The sequence below is a fragment of the Lissotriton helveticus genome, chromosome 4_1, assembly GCF_964261635.1.
Source record: "Lissotriton helveticus chromosome 4_1, aLisHel1.1, whole genome shotgun sequence".
Lineage (NCBI taxonomy): Eukaryota > Metazoa > Chordata > Amphibia > Caudata > Salamandridae > Lissotriton > Lissotriton helveticus.
The window spans coordinates 34,341,867-34,364,797 of record NC_136063.1 but is presented as its reverse complement, the minus strand read 5'-3'; the positions used below and the strand labels follow the sequence as shown (position 1 = coordinate 34,364,797).

The 22,931-nt window shown below is 45.2% G+C and overlaps 1 protein-coding gene across 3 annotated transcripts in view; it reads right to left on the bottom strand.

Annotated features, from left to right (window-relative positions):
- Positions 1 to 1,716: 1,716 nt before the first annotated feature.
- Positions 1,717 to 22,931, bottom strand: part of LOC144828309 (GTPase IMAP family member 4-like) — a 136,483-nt gene continuing 115,268 nt past the window's right edge. For 2 of the 3 annotated variants that reach the window (XM_078686391.1, XM_078686392.1), the window contains one exon: positions 1,717 to 5,303. In XM_078686391.1, coding sequence (XP_078542517.1) covers positions 4,519 to 5,303 — 785 coding nt within the window. In that variant the 3' untranslated portion in view covers positions 1,717 to 4,518. The remainder of the gene's footprint in view (positions 5,304 to 22,931) is intronic. The other variant, XR_013610423.1, reaches the window with a different exon arrangement.

The following is a 22,931-nucleotide window of genomic DNA, read 5'->3' as shown; positions in this document are numbered from 1 at the left end:
CGAATCGGAATCGGCCCCATAGTGTAAACGATAACTTACATTTATTTATTTTATATGATAGTTATGTGATATATTAGAGTATTAAATATTTACCATTTTGACATATATTCCTGTTAAAAATAAATATGTTTGTCTTTTTTTACAATAATAGTGTGAAATAATATTATTTTCCACATTTTTGTACTCATCCTCTTACGTATAGGAAAATAATATTTTTGTGATTGATATTCTTGACATGATATTTTTGTATCACTATGTTTATGTTCTCCATACTATGTTACTGAACCCATTGTTACATTACAGACATTTGCATCAGTTGTTCAGGTACTTGTCCTCTGCACACTTAACTACAGAACCACACTCCTATCAGCATCCCCAAAATTCCACCTAGGATCGCTCAGAATGTTAACAGGACACAAGAAACGTGATCACATCACCCCTAATATACTCACTCTTCCTTCAGTTGATTCCGAAGGAGTCGATAAAGACCTGTATCACTCAAAAAGTGCTTCACTGCCTCACTTAGAAAGTGAACATTTTGTGGCGTATGTACAAGTAAGTGGCAGAGTGAGGCACTAGCTGTCACAGCTTAGCACCTCACTCTGCCACCTCTGAAACGCAAGGCTGCACTATATTTACAAGGATATGGTGCAGCCTTGCGTTGCCCTTTGCGCTGCCACTACACTTAGCAGTGCAGATAGCAAGATTGGCATCCTTGCACCATCGTGCAAGGGTGTCTGCATGCAGGGGAAAATAGTTTATGTGTAGGAAGGTGTTCCTTCCCACACATAAACAATCCTAAAATGTCATGTTGTCACTTTTATGTGTGTTGCTTCATGCAGCCCACATGTGAAAGTCATAAAATGGCATTTTTCTAATCAATTGTTTACGTACAGGAAGGGGGACCTTCCTATGCATAAACAATACATGGCAATTTGCTTTTTGCATGTGTGCTGCAAAAGTGAAATAATGCATTTCTCCTCGTTTTGCAAAGTTGAGACCAGTTTTTCACTGGTCTTAATTTTGTCGCTGTCTCCTATGTACGCTGCCCTTGCACATAGGGGGCAGCGTCAAAATCAATGGGTGTTGCGGTGGAGCGCCCACAACACCCACTGCCCTCCCCTTTCACGCTAAGCATAGCATGAAAGGGGGCCTTAGATATAAGGCAGCGTTAAGCTACATTAAGTGGCGTGTTGCTGCCTTGTAAATAAGCCATAGCGCCTATTGCCACGCAACATTGGAAAAAGTGACGTTGTGGTGGCGGTAGGGGCTTGTACATATGCCGCTTTATGCGCCATCTGGGATTCAAGAAGTGCTCAGTTCCTTCTCCTTGAACTTCCTCCCCGCCTTCAAAGGGAGTTTGCAAGACACCATTCTTCTCCAGAAGTGCCACAACAATCTTGCGCTCCCTCCGAACCTTTGTCTGATCACACGTCATAATGTCTTTAAAAAGACCTGTTAACTGTCCTCTTTGAACGTCACTTGGATTTGGGTGTAAAGGAGAACAACAGGTGCAGCACAGTCTCTCTTGACCCTTACATGGTGCAGTGGCCATCCCATTGGCTGTCACCTACTCTTCACTGTTATATTATGCTATGGGTATGTGTATTTCCCCCCTTAGTTGTTTAGCATGTGCAGGTCGGGTCTTTCAGTGAGCCAGCTGCAGTGCACTCATGATGGGTGTTCTTGGTAACAAACGGGACTCAATGCCAGGTAAGGATGGAGTGTGTTTTAATACATAAAAGTGGAGCATCAAACAGTACTTCCTGGGTGGGTATTATAGTGCCCACATGTATCTTGTATGTTAAAAAACCCATCCCACTTCATCAGGGACACTGACACGAACATAATGGGTGAATAGCTAAAAACTTTACATGGATGACAGAATACATGAGCTTACAAGTTCAGATTTAGTTTCCAGTCAAGCAGTTCTGTTATTAAAACCTGGCAAAGACCCAAAAAAGGCAAACTCTTACCGTCCATTCTCCCTGCTAAATGCTGATTATAAGATCTTTATGGGCATTTTAGCAGGGAGATTGGCCAAATTGATGTCGAAGTTAATACATCCAGACCAGAAAGGGTTTGTCGCAGGTAGATTTATCCAGGAACAAACACAGCTCCTTATAGGCAACATTGATCTGGCTATCCGGAGGACAGAACCCTTGGCCGTAGTCGCTGTTGACGCTGCCAAGGCCTTCGATAGAGTAAGCTGGGTTTATCTATGGGAGGTACTGAAGGCTATGGGATTTGGCCCAATATTTATACAGACCCTGCAGAACTGTTATCAGGGCGCCTCTGCTCGAATACTCCTAAACGGGTTCCTCACTGCGAGTTTTGATATTCAGCGGGGCACTAGGCAAGGGTGCCCGATATCACCTCTTTTGTTTAATCTGTATGTGGAACCATTAGCCCAGATGCTTAGATTGGAGGAATCAATACTCCCATTCAGATCATAACAATACAGCTCAAAAATAGCTTTGTATGCTGACGACTTGATACTGTATACAAGCGATCCAGACACAGCTATCACGAGGGTGAAGGAGTGTATGTGTGAGTTTGGATCGCTCTCTGGGTTTCTTGTTAATAGATCAAAGACGGAGGTGATGTGTTGGAACCTAGAGTGGCCAGGGACAGTAAGTGAAGAGATGAGATACTTGGGGATTCATGTAGTGAAGGAAATCGAAAAGATTCCCGAGTTAACTTAAAGAGGGTGGTAAAGGAAATCGATAGTCTGTTTAATAGATGGGGAAATCTCCCACTGACCATCTATGGGAAAACTAATTTAGTAAAGATGGTTATCCTCCCCAAGTTGTCCTATCTCTTTTCTTCAATCCCATTAACATTTTCGAGTAAAAGTCTGATGAAAGTACAGAGTAAGATCAGCAGTTTTGTTTGGGGTAATAAAGGGGTGCGCCTGGCGTGGAAAAAACTCAGACGCAGATTGAAAAAGGGAGGGTTAGCACTCCCAGATGTAAGGCTATACGCAGCAGCTTTCCAGTTTAAAAGGATACGGATGCTGCTAGTGAAACCAGGGGAGTCAGCTTGGGGGAGGTTGTTGGGTGAAATGGTGCGGTGGAAGGGGTAGGAGACGGTGAGGCCTTTCTGTATAAATTTGGATCACCAAGGTTCTTCAAGAGGGTGCGACTGAAGATCATAAGGGCATCTCTAGAGCTATGGTGCAGGCTCAGGCGCAGTTGGGGCATTGGATACTCCTCTGAACACGCTCCTGTATGGGATGCACCAGGAAACCCGGACTGCCTGCAGGATAGCTTGGCATTACCGATAAAGAGGGCAGGTATCAGAAACTGGTCTGAATTATTGGACTCCGGGGGGATATATCCTTGGGAGTACCTGAGGGCAAAGATTGGCCCGGGACTCTCAAGATTTAAGTACATACAGTTAACATCTTGGTATGAGGCAGAAAAGGGGGAAATCAGTGGAAACAGAGAGATCGAAGATATGTTGCAGGGGACACGCCCATTGAATAAGGAAATCTCTATGTGGTACAACAGTTTGTTGGAGGCCGAGGACCAGGAGACACCTGCCTCTGCTGCAGTGTGGACGGAAACCATATTTGGGCCCTCAGCAGACTCTTTGTATATATCCTCATTAAAGACCTTATATAGATCTGTCAAACCTGCCTGTTTAAAAAAAAAACACTTCTCCGTCATCAATAGACTTTACTACACCCCTGCAAAAATAGCAAAGTTTGCCCCAGATCCCACACCCAAATGCCCTAGATGTGCTGCACCTCTTGCAAATGACCTACATATCTTCTATGAGTGCTTAACCCTGGCAAGATTTTGGACCGAGGTACATCTTAAACACTAACATAGAGTTAAATATGCAATTGGTATTCTTTGGAGATGATGGTCGCCTCAGTCAGACTCTCTCGCAGAAAGATAAGGGTCTATTATTGTACTCGATATTATTGGCCAGAAGGGAAGTGTGTAAAAGGTGGAAAGACCCCTTACCCCCGCAAAGGGAGGATTGGCTCAAAGCGGCATTCTCTATGGCTCGTTTAGAGTACGATGATGTGGAGGATAAGATCTCGAATATTTGGCACCCCCTCGTGAGCTGGGGTAAGAATCTAAGATTATGGTAACATCATTGGTCTTATGATTACACCAGGGTCCCTCACAAAATAAGGGAACCGGTCGGACGACCCAAGCGAGTGCGGTAAGCCGTAGGGGAGACAGATATCGAAGGTGGCTTCATAAGACCCGCAGAGGCTTGCAAGGTGAGATGAGGACCAAAAAGAAAAAAAAAAAAAGCAGTTCACATGTTGTATCTTCAGTGCTCGAGGTGTGGGGCATTGGTGTTATTGAGAGGTCTCATACATGAACATCACTTCCTCCTCTCGTATTCCTTTTTTATGTTTAGTAAGGAGAATAAATTGTGAGCTAAGTGTGCCCGCAAATAACTTTGAACCCGAGACGTTTCCCAGTGAGAATAATACTTCCACCTGCAGGAGCTGGCGTTCCACTGCTCAAACGCTGCAGTCTTTCCGTGAGTCCATCACTGTCTGCGGGTGAATAGGTCCCGCAGTCTCGCCCCGACGTCACTTAATGTTTCGAGCGCACTTTGCACTCCACTCCGTAAGGCATCCATTATCCGTGCCAGGAAGCTCTGCTTCGCCTCTTCCCTTGACTTGTTGTTTTTCGCCATCTCCTTCTGGATCTCCTCCTCCGCCCTCTTAAACATCTCTGTGGTGTAGCAGGAGCCCCCGTTCTTCTCCACCATCCCCTGGACCAGTGAGACCAGCGCCTCCACCTGCTGCGCCCGCGCCGCCTCTGCCGCGCGGTTGTTCAAGGCCAAGTAGCGGCCCCCGCAGCTGCTAATGACACGTTTCAGCTTTTCATCTGCACCTCGCATGTAGTCTTCCAGGGTAATATTAGCATATTCCAGGTCATCCGTCCGTGTGAACAGGACCATCATGTACCGTGAGGCCTCTTGTCCGAACAGAGCCTGGATGTCTTTGACGGCCTCCGCCTCCTCCGCAGTGAAGCGACTGGCGGAAATCACCAGGATGAAGGCGTGGGGGCCGGGGGCCGCCATCACTACACTTTCAGCGATCTTTTCCGCAATTACTGAATTTGGAATCTGGGGGTCGAACAGTCCAGGAGTGTCGACGACCACGATCTTTTGTCCGTTCCTCACACAGGACCCTTCATTGCTTTTAATTGTCACTGAATTTGAAGACAATTTGGAGACAAACTCTTTCTGCCCGAGGATGCTGTTTCCGGTCGCACTTTTCCCCACTCCTGTCTTTCCGACCAGGACGATCCTAAGCTCAGGGGTCCCTGTGAAGAGAAGAACAAGCAGGTCACACTGTATGCATTTCATTACAGCAACATAGCTACCAGAGAAACCAAACAGGGGTCTCAGAAGCACAACCAACCCCCATGTAGACTCTTAAACTGAGCATTTACCAAAACTCCGCATAACAGACCTGTCCCAACGAAATCCAAAATGGTCCTTCCCTTCAAATCCCCATCAAAACTCTAAAAGCCCATTAAGATCTGCCCTTGCTTAAACATCTGAAACTCTCTACATGAAACATATGACAAAACACAGACAGTAGGATCACGTGTCTCCATTGTCCAATCAGGGAGCTTCGGTTTTTAAATACAGGGAAGTTCAGACCGGAGTATCCCCGGGACGCCGTGTGTGCTGGATAGGTTTCTGGAGGGATCTTACCTGATGACAAGTAAGTGCGATGGTTTAGAGCGCTCATGAGTTACTGGACTACTGGCTAAAGATCTTGGCAACTCGGGATATATCGATAAGCAGCCATAACTTTTGTCAGCGTTTTTTCCAACAGAACGCTCATAGGTGGCCCCGCCATGGCATCCATGGGGCTCGATTAGCATTAAAAACAAGTAAGTCCCCAATTGCCTCACACTATGAGTCTGAAAAATACAGAATGACTACATATATACCTCGACTATTTTAGTCACTTAAGCGCCCCGAATAGATTCTTCGAGATACGCTTGACACACTTGATTGAAGGAATTGAATACTGATATGTATGCAATCCAGTAAAAAGATATGTTTACACTGGGTTACAACTGCATGTTTAAAATGATGAACTATATGAACGAACGGAGACATATCAGTGATGTATAACCATTGCAATATTTCCTTGCTGTGTTATCTTGTTACAGATTACCTTACACAGAATGCTGTAAGCAAGCACAAAAACCGTGAGTACGCGGTATAGCACATAGGTGGGTCTGGGAAGGGTGCACCTTAGCGCGTGCAGACCTCCCGTCTCACCACATCTGGTCCTGAAGAAAACCTAGAATCATACAAGGTTGAAACATGTCGACCACATTTTTATTCACCTCCTGATACTTTTTGGCCAATATCACCATTAGAAGTATCTCACTACTTTTTAACCGTGTTACACTGGCCCCAGAATAAAATTGTTCCTAAGGGGGCACATGCTGTACACTTTTTAACTTCACTAAATCCTTTTGCACATTCACTCACAAAAAACCAGCTCCGCTGCAGTTGCAGGCGTCGCAGCACACCCAAGTGGCATTCGGTCACTTGGGTGGACCCCGATGATGAAGCATGACACCGACCAGGTCGGTGAGTGAGGGGTTTCTTAAAAATAAATAAATATTTTTCTTTTTCTCACATCTCTCCGTTTCGAACCACTAGGACCTCCTGTCCTGGGACTACTCATTTCTTTGTTTTGTTCGTTAATTGTATTTCTAGGGGTCTAAGGAGTAGGAACCTATTAAATACCCTTACTCTCCATTTTGAAATACACAAACACAGACTCTCCTACCGGTCTTACATGTCTTACATGTCTGCACTGATGACCTTTACCAGTTGTCAGTGTTTTTGTTGCTCATAATTAACTACAGAGATGTATAATATTTTATGGTTTCTCCTAAAAGTACATGTTTTACTTCAAGTCATAACACCCACAATTTCCACTCTGTCATTACCTATTGATCCAAAAAAGCATTTACAATGCAATCGGTCCCACCGTGGGGACCTTATATGTATTTCGCTCTGCATCACATTAGCCTGGGTGCTGAAACATCTACTGTTCTTTAACATGGAGGGAAGGTATGCATCAAACTGTGTGACACGCCAGGTATGGGAAAACATGGACACAAATATTGCCTTTCAGCGGGAAATAGTATAGTCCAAAGCTTTGTTTTTAATATAAAATCATAGCCTTCAGTGGTCATATCACAGAAAATACAAGACTTGAAAAAAATATTATCTACGGGTGCTCATGGAAGACAATTTCAATGGACCAAGCTCTGATAGGGCAGAAGGGCATGGAGGAGGTAGGTAGTATGGGTGACAGGAAGTTAATTAATGTGGGCTAGCAGTGGATTATATAAAATTAAATGCTTTGTCTCAGCTGCGTCATGGAAGCTAAATGACCCACAATCAATCAATCAATCAAAGTACTTGTAAAGTGCGCTACTTACCCGTGAGGGTCCCAAGGCTCTGAGGGGAAGGGGGTGCTGCTACTGCTCGAAGAGCCAAGTCTTGAGGAGTCTTCTGAAGGCGAGTAGGTCTTGGGTCTGCCGTATGTGGGTAGGGAGGGTGTTCCAGGTCTTGGTGGCGAGGTAGGAGAAGGATCTGCTGCAGAACGTTGTTCATTGGATGCGGGGGACAGCGGCGAGGGCGAGCCTGGCGGAGCGGAGCTGGCGGGTGGGGGTGTGGAAGCTGAGTCTGCTGTTCAGGTAGGCTGGTCCAGAGTTGTGGAGTGTTTTGTGTGCATGGGTGAGGAGCCTGAAGGTGATCCTCTTGTCGACCGGGAGGCAGTGTAGGTCTCTCAGGTGGGGGGTGATGTGGCTGCGGCAGGGGACTTTTACGATCAGTTGGCGGAGGCGTTTTGGATGCGTTGTAGTCATCGTAGGTGTTTGGCTGGGATTCCTATGTAGAGTGCATTGCCGCACTCCAGTCTGCTGCTGACGATGGCCTGTGTCACTGTTCTTCTTGTTTCAGTCGGGATCCACTTGTAGATCCTGTGGAGCATGCAGAGGGTGTTGTAGCAGGGGGAGGTGACAGCGTTGAACTGCTTAGACATGGAAAGGGAGGAGTTGAGGATGAATCCTAGATTGCGTGCATGGTCGGTGGGTGTTGATGCTGTTCCCAGTGTGGTCGGCCACCAGGAGTCATCCCAGGCTGAGGGGGTGGGTCCGAGGATGAGGACCTCCATCTTGTCTGAGTTCAGCTTCAGACGGCTGCTCCTCATCCAGTCGGCGACGGCCGTCATTCCCTCTTGGAGGTTGGTTTTGGCGGTTTGTGGGTCCTTGGTGAGGGAGAGGATGAGCTGCGTGTCGTCGGCATAGGAGATGATGTTGAGGTCATGATGGCGGGCCACTTGTGCGAGGGGGGCCATGTAGACAATGAACAGCGTTGGGTTGAGGGATGAGCCCTGGGGGACGCCGCAGATGATGTCAGTGGCTTTGGATTGGAATGCTCTGGGTTCTGTCAGAGAGGAAGGTTATGGTCCAGTCAAGAGCCTTCTCTAGGATTCCGGCTTTTAGGAGGCGTGTCTTTAGAGTGCAATGGCAGACCATGTCAAAGGCAACTGACAAGTCCAGGAGGATGAGGGCTGATGTTTCGCCGTTGTCTAGTTTGCGCCTGATGTCGTCAGTCGCGGTGAGGAGGGCTGTCTCGGTGCTGTGGTTTCGTCTGAATCCGGACTGGGACAGATCCAAGATGTTGTTGTCTTCCAGGTGGCGGGCCAGTTGCATGTTGACGATTTTCTCGATGACCTTCATCGGGAGCAGGGAGATGGGCCAGAAGTTCTTGAGGTTCTTGGGGTCTGCTTTGGGCTTCTTGAGGAAGGCGTTGAATTCTGCGTGCTTCCAGCTTTCCAGGAATGTCGCTGTTTCGAAGGAGATGTTGATGACCTTCCGTACTTGGGGTGCAATGGCTGCGTCTGGTTTGTTGAATATGTGGTGTGGGCACGAGTCAGACGGAGATCCTGAGTGGATGGAGTTCATGACCTTGCGTGTCTCGACATCGTTAACGTTGGACCAGGAGGTCAGGCGGTTGGCGCTGGTGGTGTTTACAGGGGAAGTGGAGTCTGGCGTAGTCGGGCGGTCGTGGTGTTGAAGCTGTCGTGGATGTTAGCGATCTTGCGGTGGAAGAAGATGGCTAGTGAGTCGCACAGTTCTTGTGAGGGCGGGATGTCATTGGCGCTCGGGTTGGAGAGTTCCTTTAGGATGCTGAAGAGCTCTTTGCTGTTATGTGCATTGTTATCCAAGCGGTCTTTGAAGGAGGATCTCTTGGCTAATCTTATGAGTTGGTAGTGTCTGCGGGTGGCGTCCTTGTGGGCTGCGTGGTTGTCCGGTGTGCGTTGGTGGAGCCATGTCTTCCCCAGTTTCTGGCATACATGTTAGAGGTCTGGAGCTCGTCGGTGAACCAGGTGACTCTCTTGTTGGCGTGGATGTTGGAGGGTTACTTGAGCAGGGCGAGGGTGTTGCCGCAGTCGTCGAAACACTGTCTGAGGTTTCAGGCTGCTGCGTCTGGGTTGGTGGTGTCGGTGGGTGGGTTCTTGGTGAGGGAGGTGATCAACTGGTGACTTTGCTCCAGCAGCAGCGAGGCAGCTGTTGGGTGCGGTGGTGCGTGGTGGTTTCTTGAAGGTCAAATGGATGCAGCGGTGGTCGGTCCAGTGGAGTTCGGTGGAGCGGTCGGACGCGACATGTGAGCCTGTGGAGCAGACAGGATCCAGCGTGTGGCCGGCGGCGTGGGTGGGTGCGGTGACGAGTTGTCTGAGGCCGAGGTGGGCAAGGTTGTCGATCAGGGTGGCGGAGTTGGCATTGATGTTGTTCTCGAGGTGGAAGTTCAGGTTTCCGAGAAGGATGTAGTCCGTGGAGGTGAGTGCGTGGGTGCTGGCAAGGTCGGCGATGGAGTCGCTGAACTGAGCCCGGGGTCCGGGGGTCTGTAGATGCGTGTTCCTCTGAGGGTGGTGTTGGGGTCGGTGTTGATCCGGAAGTGCAGGTGTTCGGCAGTGTTGATTGTGTCATCTGCGTGGATGGCGACCTTGAGGGTGGAATTGTGGACAATGGCTATTCCTCCTCCCATTCCATTAGCGCGATCCCTGCGGGTGATCTTGTATCCGTCTAGGATGGCTATGGCGATGTCAGGCGCCGAGGAGTCGTTCCACCAGGTCTCGGTTAGAAAGGCTGCGTCTGGGGCAGAGGTGTCGAGCAGGTCCCAGAGCTCGACGGCGTGTTTGCGTGTGGAGCTGGTGTTGAGGAGTATGCAGCGGAGGTGGTTGGGTCCAGTCCTTGGAGGTTTAGTGGTTCTGTCGCAGGTGAAGCTGCAGGTGTGGCAGTATAAGGGTCCGTGGTTCCATTTCGGGGTGGCCTGGAAGCAGGTGTGGTTTCGGCCGGCATTGAGTGCATGGAGGGTGTTGGCGTCGTAGTAAATTCTAGTGTTGTGGCGTTCACGGGGTCCAGGGGTTCTGGCGCTGGCCGTGGTTCAGGTGCAGATGAGCGCGGACAGGCTTGCCTTAGGAGCGGCGTGATTCTGCTTTGCTGCCGATCTCGGCCTGCATATGAGGTGGCTTGGAAGGGAGGAACAGCTGGGAGGCGGGAGCCGGAAGGCGAATGGGTGTGCAGGGGGGTGGGGCCTAGGGGAAGCAGCGGTGGGAAAGGGCCGGATCAGGAGTGGCGGGGGCAGGGTAACTGGCGCACAGGGCAGAGGGGAGGGAAAAACACAGGAAACAAGGAGGCAGCAAGGAGGCATTGTAGCGGGAATTCCGTTCTCCTACAGAACTGTGCATAGAGACCTGGAACCTCGGTGAATTAGGATGGCCCAAAACTCGCCTCAGTACCCAAAATCCCCTTACCGAGCTAGCTACAGTATCTCATTGGTTATAACAAACTCCCAATGTTTAGACAAAACAGAACATGAACTTGAAATACCTCAGGTATCGTGGAACACACGAACACTCTTTCACTATATAATCATTTCAAACCAGAACGTGGAGTAAATCAGGACACGTGCATATTTGAAATATTTATTTACTAATGCAGGGTTCTCAAACACAGTATCTTATATGACACTAGCAAACATATTATAAGAAACAAAGTTATCAGCATAGTTACTAGTCCATAGAAAGCACACGGTGACAGCATACTAAGATGCTGTAATGAATATGAATTTGCAATACCTAATTGTCACCCTCCCTATTTAGCATATAATTTTATATCTATAAAGGTCTCATTTGGGTTTTAGCAGGGCGGGCCCATACCTCAAAATCTCAGTGGCAGAGGATCGCATCATCTTCCACCAGCTCTCTGCATGCGAAGCACCATCAAGTGTATTCGTGTGTGTTCAGCACAACAATATAAAACCCGGCTAGAGCCAGATTTTGGCAGCAGCATGTCTGTTATGTCCATAGAGGTGCGAAGATCAGACCTTACAACAACACTGTGTCAAGTTATCCTTGGAGCCTTCAGCACTCACTGTGCAGACAGAGTACCAAGCAAAACTGATATCAGAGCAATAACATATTATTTCTCAAGTAAATCACGAAGCTCTTGTGGGTTGAAAGCTAAAACAACAATTATGTTTCATGTGCAAAATGAAGCAGAAAGGAAAAAAGGCGTTTAAACATTTAATAGGCTCATGCTAACTTAACACAGTATGTAGAAAAGAATTAGCTATATGACACCCCCCCAATGATCCGAGCACTGTCAAAAATCATGGAAAGGTAGGACAAGAACAGGGGCATAACCTGAAAACAGAGTTCAATAATAATGAGCTAAGATAATTTCCAAAAGCATATATGATGGCCTATAGTGGCCAAACAAAATGGTTCCAAACTTTTAAATACAAGTCAATAGGTCTGGGACGTATATAAAAAAAATTGTTTGTAAGAAAAAGCCACCGTCCAAAAATACAAACAGGTATGTGCCTAAATAATAAAAGACTCCATGGCATCTCACGATAGAACTGAATATACAAAATATGCAGCACCAGCCTCCAACATGAAATCACTGTCATCATCCGAAAACAGTTCAGCCATCCAATTAAGTAGTGGGAAAGAACATACGTGCTGCTCCAGCACTGGATGCTCTAGCATCATCAGAGGACAACTCGGTGGGGTCGCAAGAAAGCTCTGTGCCAAGAACTCATGCGCCGCTGCGAGTATGTCCCAATGACCCATTAGTCCATGCATCGCTGCCAAGGCCATAATCCTTTCGCCAGAACAAACCAACTCGTGAGCAACTATGGGGCTCATCAGATGATTAAAATCGACGTCAGGAGACACTTTCAAGCAGAGACACAAATCAAGGGACCAGTCGAAATCGCAGCTTAGGCAATGAAACACAGGCTGGACACATGTGAAATAGGAAAATCGAAACGATAATCCAAATGCCGTGCTCAAAGTCGCAAGCGGCAGGGTGCCATAGTAATCAAGCATCCGGTTGCGAAACAGTGACAGGTGGGGCTCTGCAGCTCCTAACGCAGGACGGGCATCCATGTTTAATAAAACAAAATATCACCAACACGCCTGCAGCTAATGCCAGCAAAACAGGGAAGCCACCGAACAAACTTGAAAAAATTGAATGAATGAAGGCAGGGATGACTCCAAATATCTTCTCGAATGAAGTCACGAGACCGCTGCTAACTAATTTAAAAAAGTGAGCTAGGCCGGAAGTGGAGGGGGCATTAAAGATTTGATGAACCAGCTCTCTGAAATGTAACGGTAAATCAGTATTTAAAAGCGCCTGCACATCTGTGCTTGTGTTAGCTATGTGAAGGACAAATGTTTCTCGGGCCGAACTCAGGGCCACCTCTTTTTGAGACAAAAGGGCTCTTATTCTAGTCATACCATTGAACTCTGCTTTCAAGGTTGGGATTCGCGGCCAGATGGAAACATCTGAATTCCCATGCGCAGGGGGATACAGAACGTTTTTGCAACAGACAACACGTTCCGATACAGTTACCACATAAGCGATACCTCTAATTAAACCCCAACACTCTTCGTTATTCAACAGTAAACAACTACCATTCGCCAGTAGCGTGAACGTGGGATCGATTGCTGGAACCGGAGTTCCTTTCAAAAGACAGGCTAAATTAGGCCATTCCTGATTTCAGGAACCATGTAACTGGATGTGCCTGCATATCAACGAATGGTCAGGGGACTCAGTGCATTCTTCCCCATTAAGATTCACTTCTTTTTCGTCCTTCAGGCACCTATATGTAAATGGAAGAGACCACGCCTCATAGAGGAATGCGCTACCTAATGGTTTATATCGCCCTATCGCAATATATCGCATACAATTAGTAAATTTGTACAAGGCGAATGGTAATGTAATTAATCCATGGATAAGCCACGTTGCATCAGTGGCCTCAGCTACAGAGAACGGTAAAGATTCCAACCTCTCAATATGTAACATGGAAAATGGTGCGTCATGCATTGAAAGCATGCTCTGTTTGTCAGTCAAATTAAATGGGCCAAAGAGGGAGGACACGTTCATGGAATTCCAGGGCACTCTACCAGCCTTAAGTGTCTGCAGGGTCCACGCAAATTGCATTACAGAACGCAATTGATTTTGACCATTGTACAAAACAGACACCTCATCCTTTACAATATCAACCACAGAAGATACAATATTATGTGTAGAAGCAGGAAGAAAGCATGTTAATACTGTTATCGACAACCGAAAGCACCTTTTCCAAATTAGCTTGATCAATAGCCCTTAGGCCCTTAGCAGCCTCAATTTGTGAATGTTTCCAGATTTCATTGTAAACAGCATAAATCCAACGTTTAGATCTACCTCTAGCCCGGCCCTTTATAAAATCATTTATATCAACATCATCAGTCAGCTTGGTTAGATGTAATTTAACAGCAGCTAATGTAGAATGTTGTAGCCAATTCTGACATAATTTGCCAACTGAGTATGTTGTAACAGTGTGGTCAGCATCAAAACGTGGATCAGGCCTGACTTGTGTAAAACCTTCAGTTAAACCCAGAAAGCGACGTTGGCAAGAATCAGAGCTTCTGTGCCACATCAGCCAACCCTTCGGATCCAAACTGGATACATTAAAGGATGAATTATGCAATAATGTCTGCAATTCTCGAATGAAAAACTTTGTGAAATTATCCAAACCTGAATATTCTTCCAAATCAGGAATAGTAGGGGTATTCAATTTTTTAGAAGTAGCCAATCCAAAGCATGTTGTCTGGGAAATAGTAGAATTTAAAAACAACATATGATTAGGGATGAGACATGCGCGGTGCAAAGCCTCAGAGCCTTGTACCTGCCAACTTTTAGAACCCCAAACCGATTTAAGGTCAATGGTTTCCTTCCATAGCCCGTAGCCCTCTACATCTAACTTGTCTAGAAAGGACTTCGAATACAGCAATTTAGTATCAGTAAGTCTAACCTTGGACATGGACTTCTGTGTCATCTTAAAATAAAAGGACTCAGGACTTGATTGATTAAAGTTGGTAAAATAAATGTACTTCTCCAAAAATGTACTGGAGCTGCCTTGTAATGGTGCCGGGCAATGTTCCCACTGTGTAATTTACAGTACCCCTTCTGGAACTCGTTTAATGTAGGATACTGTTACCAAAATGTTGAAAGCAAAATAAATCCCCATAATTAGCAGACTCTAAATATAAATCTTCAGCATCAAAAGCAGCATAATATTTCAAATCAGAGAATAATGATTCTACGGCCTGAACATCCCAATCATCAGAACGTATGTTTTGTTTCACCACATCCCCCATGTTCACTCTCAGTACATTAGGGACATTAACCACTTCAGTGGGGCCATGAATTTGAAATTTAACTGCATCCCACACAATCCCATTAAGAACCGGCCAAGTTAACAAAATTCAAGTCTCTCTTCAGCCTGTGTGATGAATGTGATGAGGAAAAGGGGGCCAAAGTTCTATTAAGATGCCAAATGCATGTTCTCTCCTTGACATAGTGTCCATCGATGATACAGAAAAAATAAAAAACAAAACCAATTGACATAAAAAGGTAAATTGAAAAAAGTACTTGCCAAATATATGTCCAAGGGGGAATCAAAAAATGTTTCTTAAATAAAGAGGCATAAATTGCACAACGTGAGGGTTTTGTCGAAGTCACTGAAGCAGAGTCAAATGAAAACCTTGATTCTGTGGCCAAACGGGTTTGTAAATCAGGCATCGATAAATCAGCAGGAGAGGAGTAATCTAGGTCATCAATGTTATTAACGGGGAAAGTATTGAGTAAAGGATTGAAAACAGCAGGCATCTCGAGGGCCACTTCTGGCTCAGCATTAGAAGTAGTGGCCAAAACAGAATTTCTCACAATCGAAGGACAAGAGACTGCTGGTGTCATGCTATGAAGAATCAGCCATCCTGTGTATCTTGACATTGTCAATTGAGATAAACCTGTTTTCCTTACGACCTGGAAGTGGTGGTAAAATGACTGTTCTTGTGCCCTTCACTCCAAGAACAGGGACCGGTGCTCGATAGGAAGGACCAAATTCTTTCTTGTTATCGATCTTCTCTCGAACCAGTTCTCCAACTTTGGGTAGCCAGCCAACTACCGGGATCTGCAACGCATCATCCGATGTGGAGGGCAAATGTTCCTTTGCAAGACTGTCTCTGGTCTTTTGTAGATCCTGTAAAACATTGCAATGTTCATCTACGTCAAAGGCCGTGGCTTGAGCCTCGCAGTCTAGACCGTCGAGGTCAGGGACATACATCTTGATACCAAAGAGCATTTCATACGGGGTCTGCCCACCCAGAGACCTTCTAGGGAGATTATTAGGAGCACTCTGCACGCCATTGAGATGGGCCAACTAGTTTCTGCCAGTGCCAATAACTCGAGCTGTCAAAGATTGCTTTAAGTCACGGTTCATTCATTCCACTACACTATTACCCTCAGGCCTGTACGGAGACGAAAACTTGACTTGGACCCCCAACGAAACGATAGCATCCTTTTACGCCTTAGAGGCGCAAGCCGGACCCTGATCCGAATGGAATGTACCATAGGCAAAAATCCCTACAAAGACACGCAAATCTCTTATGACAGTCCATGAATCAGCGCTGCGATAGGGCCATACCCACACAAAGCGTGTGCATGAATCAACTGCTACTAAGATGTACTTATACGCAGTATAAGAAATAAAAAAGGACCGCAGTGATCCAAATAAACGCAACCCAGTGGTTTATTAGATATGTACAACTGTGTCTGTGGCGGACGTGCAGCAGTCGAAGGCTTAATCTGCTGGAAAATGTCACATTGAAGGACATAATCGTGCGTCTGTTTATACAGTCTGCGCCACCAGAATCGTTGTTGTAGCTGAGTTACAGTGGCTGAGACGCCCGCATGCGCAGGCGCCACACCTTCATGCGCTGCTGTAATCAACGTAGCCCTGCGATCCAAGTTGGGAATCAGCCGTTCCCCAACATCAGGAATTTTCAGATAAGGAACCTTGTCGGGACTTAAGTGGTATGTGTACATTGAAGGGAACCCCGTAGGATATTTACTTCCCTTCTCAGTGGCAGCTACTGTCGCCAAGATGTCATCATCTATTTTACTTTTGGACCGTGTAACTGCTGCAACTAAATATTTTGATACCGCAGATTTCGCTGCCTCATCAGCAAGCAAGTTACCAACAGCGTGGACTCCAACACGTTGATGGCCCAGAGTATGAATCACAAATACAAGGGGCAACTGCTCTTTAAGCTAAGCCACTCGGACCCAGATCATTTTATGTTTTATTGTGCTACCTTTGGAATCACGAAAATCATTCTGAATCCAAAAGAACAAGTTCTCATTGTAAGACTGGACACAGTAGTAAGAATCACTTACGATAAGTGTTGTCACACCAGGATCTGTGTACTCCAATGCAAGCATTAGCGCACAAAGATCTGCTAATTACGCAGTGCAGTCCCCAAGTGTCTGCGTGTGCATGACACTGGACTTGAACTCATCGTTCACCATGGCACCGACCACAATGGTGCATGCGGAAACGTAGGCATGTTTAGAGCCATGCGCAACCTGCGCCGAACCATCAGTGTAAATGATGCAATGGAAATCCTCCAGGGGTAGCATTGCTAAAGGAGCTGGATGAACAAATTCATACTATAAGTACTCCTGCGACCGTAATGAGGCGTCAAAAATAAATGTGACATCCTGGGATGTCAAGGACGCAGCCCATTGAATCCCCCGAGGGTGCAAAGCTTTTGAATTTGGTACACTGGCTTTCGTGACCGCCTCCAAGGCAGGACACGGTGTACCAATCAACATGCCCTTTCCCTGTGACAGGGAACGTTCCTTAAGAATTGCCATCTGCACAGCCGTCAAAACCTTCTCCACAGTGGAAAAGCGCAACTCAGCCGAAGTGTACAAGTGTGACTTGTAAGCAATAGGTACTGTGTCTCCTTCATTAAAAGTCAGGTACGTGAAACCTACCGTCCCAGGGATAATTCTTATCACCAGGTTGGTCTGATTATCATGAGTCAGTAAGAATTTAGAAGCGAGCAGATCAGCTTCAATGACTGCAGAATAGCCGAATGCTCAGACAGCCAGCATGATTTGGAAAATGATGGTTGTATCAAGGCATACAAAGGCTTGATACGCTGGGCATATTCCGGAATGTAAGTCCTCCCGAAATTCAAGAAGCCCAGTAAAGATTGTAATTTTTTCAGTGTTGTCGGAGCGCGCTGTTGTGCAAATTTCTCCAGGAAGTGAGGAGCTAATCCCTTTCCCTCATTGTTGAGCTCGTAGCCCAGAAACAACACTGTGTACTCTGCAATGTGCGACTTTGCAAAGTTGAATTTGTAACCTAAGTTTGCAAAGGTACAAATGATCCCGTTGACTCGACACAGATGCTCCCAAAGTTCGTCGTCTGTGAGATAAATGTCATCCACATACAAACAAGCATCCGGGTCGATTCTCTTCAAAAGAGAGACTATGAGAGCAGTAAAAATCCCAGGACTATTCTTATAGCCCATAGGCAAATGTCGAAATTGTTGGTTGACACCGCCGCAAGTAAAGGAAGTCCATTGGGAACTTAGACCATCCAATCGATGGGCATAAAAACCATTGGAAATGTCAAGCGTGGTCTTAAAATGCTTACGCACAAGACTATTCGCAAGTGCAGAGCCGTGAGTATTTTGTACTGCACAGTTACGGCAATGCGAGTTTAAATGCCGGTAATCCAACACCAAACGATACGAACCGTCAGGCTTGTTTACAGTAAAAAGAGGTTTATTCATCGGTGACAGACATGTTTCAATTACACCTTGATATTCCAATTGTTCAAGGAATGCCGCGACGGAAGCTTTGGCTTCACGTCGTGTGGGATATTGAGGTTGAGGCTGCGGCTGAGACCGTAAAGGAATCTCGTGACACGGGGACAATTTATCCCAACCACATTGATTGCGGTACACAGCCGGCCCTAGAGCCAGAGCCCACTCTGCTGCAAAATGCAGCGCATCCTCCTTCGAGACTGTGTTTGCGAAACTGGGGAAGATCACCTCCTCCCCTCGCAGAGCTGATAGAACAAAAGGTGGGGGCCAGTCAGCCTCCGAAAGCAAAATGTCATATGTAGACAAAAGATTTTCCCAAAATACCCCTTTTATTGTTCGTTGTATGTCACCTTCTATTAACAGGAAAATTTCAAAAAGTCTATCAGGGGGAGCAACTCTACTAATGAACTATATGCCAAACACAAAATTGAAGATGAAGAACAAGGAGGGGTTTGGCCCAGTAGGGAAGAGGGTAGGTAGGGCCCGTTAATACCAAAGGAGAAAAATTTACCTATGCCTCTATACACATAATTGCAACATTAAATGTAATTAAAGAGTAAACCACACTGTTAGTCAACTCAGACAATTGATTTATGTCAGTTATTTATCAAAAATCATAAATTATTCATACTTTGTGGCAAGAGAAAAATACATAGTCAACTTTACATTGAACACACAAAAAGAGATTTTTGCAAGGGAAAAAGCAAAACAAACAACATATGAACCATGATTGTGTAGATTATAGTGAACAAATCATCAACAAGTGCATATACATTGTACACAGTGAATAAATTGTGTCAAAACAGTAAACAACAGTTTTTCAGAAGTTATGATGGGATCAAAAAAAGCTTTGGGGGTACGTCTTATTCAATACTTGCCCCACTACCTGTAACACTATTAATTATGAATACTATTTGTGTACAGGACAAAAGGTAGAACCCAACATGAATTGGGACATGCCAAGAAATTTGGGCAAAACAATGATGCTGAATGCCAACGCGTTTCGAATGCCAATGTGTGAATCATCGGATTCTCATCAGGGCGTGGAATGAATCCATTGAAACTGTTGGGGGAAGAGGAACAAGGGATTTAATTAAAAAACTGAAATTTTGACTTAAGGAAGCTTATCCCATGTGAATGCACCATCTGATGCAACATACCTTATGCGACCAAAGTGCTATGGTCGATTGGGTCTTTTGTTATATAAAAACAGTCATCATAAGCCGTGGAAGTCAACCTGCAATGTAGTGACATTGGCGTGGTAAGTAATTGTACAATGAAGTACAAGCAGGCACTGATGCGTGCATGCATTATGAAAAAATTACCTCTGTGTTAGGAGCAGCCGCTCCGAGGTCGAGGCTGGGAAGGCACAGTTTTCAATTTAATAATGTCCCTTTAATTAGAATCTGCAAACACAAGGGAATTGTGTGTTAGCGAGGAGAACGGTACATCTTGTGCCCAAATGGGTTTATTAAAAATGAATCTCTTACTTGTGTCCAAAGGCAAAAAGGCTCTTCGCCGTATTCTGTGGAAAAACGGAAAAGAGCGGGGAACTGATAAATGTCCTATGTTTAAATATCTCAGGTCAAGCGGAAAATGACTGCGCGCCGAGTGGCGTCTTACCGTGGACTCGGACCCTCAAGGCATCGGGTCACCCGTTTGTTAGGACGGAATCGTCTCTTGTTAAAGATTAATTCCTGAGGGAGAAGCAGAAAAACCGAGCGGGTTAATGCCCGGTCATGCTCGAAAGGAAGCGCGTGTGTGTGCGCTAATAACCAAAACGGGTCTTACCTGGGTTGTTGAGTAACCGCTTTGTGTATTTGGGTTCTGGAAGGACACAACAGCTCGCCGCCGCGAGTGGAGTGGACTAAGTTGGATAGTTTGGTCACATGGTGCCGGGAACCAACCGGCGTGGAGGGCCCTCTCGCTAAGGATTGTGGGACATGTAGTCCTAGAGACCTGGAAAACGTTAATTATATTCTAGTGACTTCACTAAGGACATTAAGTCCATTGTTGACAGTGTTAAATTTCATGATGAGGTAGGCCTCCTTGCGTAATAGTGCCGCCTCTATGTCCTGTACATACTGTTTAGGATCCGCCCATGCAAGGACCGTCCATTTGAAATCAAGTTCCCCATGGTTGTGGCTCATGAAGTGTTCTACCATGGGTGCTGTGCACACCTTTTTCTTTATACGGGATTGGTGTTGTGTGATACGTAAATTGACAGGTTGACAGGTTTTGCCTATGTACACTTTGTCACAGGGACAAACCACGGCGTAGATGACATTTTTTGTACGGCAATTAGTGAACATATCATGTTTCCATGTGACCCCGTCATGGTCAAATGTATTACCTTCCAAGGTAGAGGAACACGAAATGCAGTTGCCACACTTGTGATGCCCGCTTATTGGTTTTAGATTCCATTGTGAAAGCAAATCACTTTACTCTTTAATTACATTTAATGTTGCAATTATGTGTATAGAGGCATAGGTAAATTTTTCTCCTTTGGTAAACACAAAATTGAGACATTACAAAAATTCAAAAAGAGAGGATATCCTGAACCCACTTTGGAATCAGCAGCTGAGAGAGCAGACAAATTACAACGTCACCATTTACTGATACCCGCAAATAAGCACGAAGAACAAAAAAGCGTATTCTTTTCTAAATTTTCAACACGAAGTGCAAAAATTAAGAGAACAATCAGAAATCATTGGCCATTGTTGGCCCTAGAAGAAGACTTTAAGGGAATATTCAACAAACCACCAATTGTTGCATATGAGAGAACAAGGAATTTGAAGGAACTACTTAAGTAATCCAACACGCAAAAACAAGCAAAATACACTGGCACAGTACCATGTTACAATTGTGGCAATTGTTCAGCTATTATCAGAAGCAACATCATTAATCACTCAACTAAAGGAACGCCTATAAAATTAAAAGTATCAGGCACATGTGATTCAAGTAATGTTATATACATGCTACGGTGCCCGTATGGCCTATCCTATGTGGGTAAAACTCAAAGAAAAATAAAAACACAGATTATTGAGCACAAAATTAATATCAGACTCAAAAAACAAAAATCAACGGTGGCAGTCCATTTTAATCAAGCAAACCACAACGTAAGTCAGTTGAAATTTTGTATTTTGGAAATCGTGGCAACCCTTCTAGGAAGAGACAATAATAACTATTTACTAAGAAGGGAAGTATTCTGGATTATTTACCTGTGCACCATACAGCCAAAGGGTCTCAATGAGCGGATGGATTTAAATTGTTTCCTTTAAATTCAGATAAAGACACTCAAAGGACAGCATCAGTAATTACTGATGGTTCGTTTTGATATGTTATATGTATGATCATTGCACAAATGTCATAAGGTGTTGTATACAACGTATATCCGGTGGGGATACAATTGGATTACAAAGTCGAGTACAAGTAATAATATTACCCATACCCGTAGGAGTATAAATGCACCAACACTATTTCCACACACAGTATTTCATAAAAAAACAGTAAACATGGCACGTAACTGATGTAGTCACGTGATCGGGAGAACACCATAGAGCTGGGGAGACAGCGCGTAGGGATAGAGCGACATACGCCGAGTTAGCGAGGAGATGAGAAGCACACCAGCATCGGGTAAGGACAGGGCTCCTATATATCTAAAATCAGTTAATTTGATACTGATCTAGACAACAGTGATTTATGGCATCATTTTTTCCTTCATTTACAGCCTGAAAGAAAAAGCTAATCTTTCAAGGTCAGTACGAAATGCGTGCACATATCTTAATAACGGGTTATAAGGTGTAATAGCAACCACGGTCATAAAACACGAAACAATGTTTCTCCACACAAGATACCGAGCACAATCACGATATATAAGAGATATACACACCGAAAAATGTCAAATATGCATGTATATTATATGAGTAGAATTGTTTTGTTAATGAAGTACTATTTGTTAAGTAAGTACTATATGTGAATATGGTTTACTGTGTACTTATCAGGATGTATAAGTGTTTTCAGATAAAAGAAATCCCCTGAGGAAGGGATTTACGCTTGAAATGCATTGGGTCCAAACAATCATGTGAAAAGAAATGCATAAAAAAATGACAAATGAAGAATGAAAAACTCGCTAATAAGCAACGTTTGGAAATGAAAATAAAATTTGCAAACAACAATTGAAAGAGTGGAGTAATAATTGAATGAAAATAAAAAGGAGTGCAAGATAGGAGTGGGTCTTGTGACACAGGAAACGCATGTCAGAGTATTCCTCAATCTACCATGACACTGCCACATCTCCACACACCTGTGCACACTCCACTGGCTCCCCATCGAGGCTAGAATCACCTTCAAGATCCTCACCCATGTACACAAATCCCTCCACAACACCGGACCAGCATGCCTCAACAGCCAAATTAACTTCCATGTACCCCAAAGACCCCTACGATCAGCCCAGCTCTCCTACACCTTTGTTCCCCATGCCGGAAACACCAGATCAGGAGGCCACTCCTTCTCCTTGCTGGCAGCCAGACCATGGAACGCCCTATCACTCCACCTCAGGCAGACAACATCACTCCCCATCTTCACGAGAAACCTCAAGACATTGGTCTTTGACAGACCCCTGCTTGATGGACTGGAACCTGTACCACCTCTCGTCCTTAATGCCTTG